Genomic DNA, 5057 nt, shown 5'->3' with positions numbered 1-5057 from the left:
CTGTGCTCCAGACCCTGCCCCAGCTCCGTTGCCCTTCTCTGCCCACGCTCGAGTCATTCAATGGCCTTTTTGAGGGAGGGGCAAAAGATCTGTATCCCAACATCACATCTCCTTCTGCTCGCTCATCACCACTGTGCTTCTCAAAACTTGCTACTCTCCACACTCATCTCCAGAAAGCTGTGGCAGAGCCACGACTCTGTGGACATTTGTCTGTACAAGGCAGCACAACTAATAATTTAGCCTGTACCTCACTCGCCACCGCTCAGTGCGTCACAGCAGTAGGTAACTCCTATGAAGGAGCAGTGCTTCAGCAGTATATTTCAGAACAATCTTTGACTTTCTGTTTGTTCTGTGCATCCCAAGAAGGTCTAGCGTATCTATTCCCATGCCACGCAACAGGGTGAAGAAGAGGACATACAAGAACATGCAACACTCACCATCCCTAGACCGACTCGAGACTCCCGGAAGGTGGCACAGCAGCCGATCAACCCAATGATGAACATTACCACAGCAACACAAATAATGATGACAGCTGGCAACAGGGCGTACTTGTCCTGCAGAAAGTTGTCATAGCTTTTGTAGGTGTTAATGACATAAGCCCCGACATAGCTGAGACCTGCTGCTGCTGCCTGAAATGAAATAAAGTTATTAGCAGTTATTTAAAAAGCATCTGCCAAGAAAAGGAGACATGGACCTTTTTGTAACAGTGCCATTTCAACTTCAGAAGTAATGACTACAGTATGCAAAGATCTAAAAGAAGAAAATGCTGCATCTGATCCTAGCTACCCCTTTAACCTTTAACACAGAAGAATTCAATTCCTGTGAATTCCTGTTTTGCTGATTAAGGATACCAATTAAACTCGGACAGCAGAGTGACAAGTGTAGGAGTATTTTACTGGGGATAATTAAATAATGTAACGGAGTAATACAGGAAACATGCAGTAAGAAAAGACAGACTAGTGCACTGAAACAAACAGGGAAATACAGGGTAATGCATCAAATCATTGCTACGTGAGAGAGGGAACAGCGGTTAAGAAAGATCCGTCACCCCTTGCCCCCGTTACCGTCACCCAGACCCGCAGTCACTGGGCAGCCCCGGTTGCACCAGGATTTGTTGAGCCTTTCCTGGCAAGTGGGAAGTCCCACGCGGTGTGTCCACCCCTAGCTGAGGCAGCCAAAGTCGCTGCGAGCGGGCCCAGCCTTACGTACCCCAAAATCAGCGAGTCAGAAGAGCTGGCACCTCTGTTTTGAGTGGAAACATCTGGTTTCATCCTCCTGTTGGATTCCACCCAAAGCCTGGCCAGGGCTCGGGGGGCAGAACCAAGGGAGGGTCTAACAAGGCCAAACCCTTGGGTTCCAGCCTTGAGCAAGGCTAAACAAGGGAGGTTGGATACATTCTCTCAGCATTTCATCCTCGCTGCTGATCATATTCTGTCCAAGCTGCACCTTTCACTAGTGAGCACACACAGCTCACTAATGACTACACACCAAGTTAGCAGCTGCGGCTCGGGGCCTGTTGTTGAGGCTTCGACACTTCAGCACTTGGGCACTTTTTACATCAGCACAGGTGGTTTGTTATAACCCAGCACAATCCCTACTAGCACAGTGGTTATCAGTGATAAAATAGACAGGATTCATCTAGGGGTCAGCTCTGGCTTGGGCCTGTTGTCCAAGCCTTAGCACTCTCCTCTACAAACGAAGCACCACTTCAGCTGAGCTGAAACCCTGAAGCCTACTGATATGCATCAATCAGCCTCTCTGGAGGAGGCCAAGCTCACACCTCCCACCCAAGATTACCTACAACCCACCCAACACTACATTTGGAAGAATCAATTTTTAAGATGATCATCAGAGAGGTGGGTTGTTTGTTTGGGGCTTTTTTTTTTTTGAGAAAAAACTCACCCTTTCCACTCTTACAAGAGCATTAAGCACTAAGACAGGCACAGATGTTCTTAAACTCAGCAAAACACAGTCCCTCCTTTTCCTGGAGGAAACAGATTCCCTCTAAAATAAAGACTTTCCTTCAAAAGGATATTTTGCTGATGGAGGCCAACATACAGCACACCAGTGACAGCTGCCCAACTAGCAGCCCTAGAGCCCGAAGGCTTTCATCTGCAGAACTGCGTAGAGCCCTGAAAACAACATCAGAAGACTCAGCCTTGGCATAATACTTTACCCATGGCATAAAAAAAAACCTCTCTCAAGGATTACAACAGTTCATCCACCCTCTATAATCCCGCATCACGAGATGATGCCTGTAAAATGAAGCACTGTCCGTACTCACATTCTGGAAACTCAAGGGAAACCAACCTGTTTGTTTTCAATAGGCCACAGCTGGATTTCATCATGCAGCTTATGAGCAGTTCATTACTTCCCCTGGTGCTGTAGGTTTTAATTATATCAAACCCTCCTCGTACTGGAGCTAGGACTTCTAATTTAAGTTGTTCAGCTCCTTCCCCTCCAGCCAGGTCTGGTGCCTGCCCTTCAATTACCTCCAAGTTCAGGGCACATCCTTCATTTCAGCTCTCATCCCACACTATGCTTGCATTCCTGGACGCTGCCTCTACATGAAAATTACTGGGATCAGATGCCCCAAGTGATGAAACCAGAATCAAACTAACCCTTAGAGACATCCTTTACCCAGGGAGGGGGGGAGTCCCCATCCCTGGGGGGATTTCAGGGCTGTTGGGATGAGCTGTGGGGGATGTGGGGTAGGGGAGAACTTTGTAGAGTCAGGCTGAGGGTTGGACTCGCTGATCCCGAGGGGCTTTTCCAACCTGAAGGATTTTGGGATTCTGTGATGTAGCACATGTCATGCAAGATCTTTCTGTGTTGGGGCTCAGATACAAAGTGAAATGTCAGGAAAAAGAATATCATCAGCAATTCTCAAGAGGTTTTATTTCTTCTCCACATGCATTGGGTTTTCAGGTGGTGCTAATGATTAAAGCAGTTCCTAAAACTTCCTTTAACTTCTCCTCTTATTGAGGAAAAAATCTCCCATTTCTCTGTCTGCAGGTGTACAGCGACCAGGGTTTCTTCCTCCCACCCCTTTTTAGGGATATGGGGAAAGGATGAGCCCACATCAGCTCAAAGGGCACCACTGCCTTCTCATTTCATCACTGTGAGCAACCTCATCTCTTCCTCCTACAACACTATGCTCTTGTAATGGAAGTGGGAGAGGAAAAGTCCCCAGAGTGGCAGCAGCACCTAAAGGTGGGGCTGTGGACAAGGCACCTCCACCCTGCCTTGCCTTCCATCGCACATAAAAAGTGAGGTGTATGACTCAAAGAGCACATCTGATAATTCTGACTGGGAGAGCTGGATGCACGTGCAACTGTCCACCTATTCTTCCTTCTGAAGCAGCATCATCTGGGCAAGGGCTGACACGGAGAAGGCAGCAAAACTCCTGGGCTAACTCCATCATTGTGGAGAAAAGGCGATGATGGGATTTGCCCAATATATCCTTTTGAGTATTTTCTAGGACTATCGACCACCATGTTGGCCCCAAACCCAATGACAACACTGCAGATTGAAGACAGGGTATCTAGGGACTTCTATTAACCACAGAAATGCTCTGCTCAGCTGGGCCAGCCCCAGCCCAGAAAAGGTCATACAGTTCCCAAAATGGTTCAGTTTGACCCCTGCTCCCTTGGTGGAAAACATCCAAGTGACCAGAGCAGAAATTGTGTGATGCTCTGGGTTGACTTAAGAACTTCTACCTACTTTTGCATGGCAAAATCTACATAAATAATGCCACAGTTATGGTCACAGTCATCCCATCCTGACTGTAACCCCTGACTGCATTTGTTGCAGGGTTTCAAAGCCTTCCTGATAAACATGAGTATGGCTGGAAAGTAACAGTATTCTGGTTTCTCAGGTTTGGGGGAAATTTCAGGCGGGTGACCATGTACCAAGTCATAGTCCTCCACCCTGAATACAGACACAACAAGGTGGTGTTCCCAGCTATTATGCTTGTACCCCTAGAATCACCTCATCCTTGGTCTCTCTGCTGCCACCACCACCACAAACCTAACACAGAGCTGAGTTATGGCTTTAAAAATTCCAGGCTAGAGAAAGCACTGCCAGGTAGTCACCTCAAACCAAAGACAGAGCTGGCTACCAGCAGCATGAAGCCTCCTGTAAATGTGCACTTTGAAACCCAGCACTCGCATCCGGGCACAGCCACTAAGGAGAAGTTTTTTCCTGAGGCCATCAGCCTTTCGTACAACTCAGTGCCCAGGTTGGAATGTCCCACCACGGTTGTCATCCACCGCTGAGGGCCCACAGCCTCGGGGGATAAACCAGAAGGACTGTGAGACCCTCAGAAAGGTTCATAAAAGGAATAACCAGGGTACAAAAAGGCATAAAACATGGTTTTGGCACGTAAATCAGTCATCTGTAGTCAGCCGCAATGTCACGTCAAAACACGCACAACAGAACAGACTAGTGACTTTGTTAATGTGTAAAAGTTAATGCACATAGTGCAAAATTAATCATTTGCCATCTTCAGAGAATGTAAAGCCCTGGTCTTTTGTGTAACTGTAGTCCCAACCCTTGCAAGTAGTTCTGTATTTCTAAAGTCAGTCTCAAGGCAGTCTGCTTCATAATTTAATTTTCCTATAGCATGTTTTGCACAAAAGAATCCTCCAATACTTCTATTATACTTCTGCATAAATTAAGACAACAGACACGTTCTTCATAGTCCCCCTGTGCTCTGCACTGGTGAGGCCACACCTGGAGCGTTGTGTCCAGGTTGGGCACCTCAATCCCAGAGAGATCTGGAGGGGCTGGAGCGAGGGCAGAGGAGGGCAACGAGGCTGGGGAAGGGCTGGAGAATAAATCCTGTGAGGAGCCAGGGAAGGAGCTGGGAGTGTTCAGGGTGAGGAGGAGGAGGCTGAGGGGAGCCCTCATCCCTCTCTGCAGCTCCTGACAGGACATTGCAGAGAGGCCGGGGCTGGGCTCTGCTCCCAGGGGATCAGGGACAGGACAAGAGGGAACGGCTGGAAACTGCCCCAGGGGAGGGTCAGGCTGGGCAGGAGGAGAAAATGTTTCCCAGC

At 48.1% G+C, this 5057-nt stretch overlaps 1 protein-coding gene across 1 annotated transcript in view; it reads right to left on the bottom strand.

Moving 5' to 3' along the window:
* LOC113490683 (tetraspanin-36-like) overlaps positions 1-5057 on the bottom strand; it is a 23892-nt gene that overhangs the window by 2579 nt on the left and 16256 nt on the right. The window contains exon 2 of the mRNA XM_026867245.1: positions 438-629. Within this exon, the coding sequence (XP_026723046.1) occupies positions 438-629 (192 nt within the window). The remainder of the gene's footprint in view (positions 1-437; positions 630-5057) is intronic.

This window comes from Athene cunicularia, unplaced genomic scaffold (genome assembly GCF_003259725.1).
Source record: "Athene cunicularia isolate RWA unplaced genomic scaffold, athCun1 SCF_20, whole genome shotgun sequence".
NCBI classification, from domain to species: Eukaryota; Metazoa; Chordata; class Aves; order Strigiformes; family Strigidae; genus Athene; species Athene cunicularia.
This window is presented reverse-complemented; position numbering and strand designations above follow the sequence as displayed.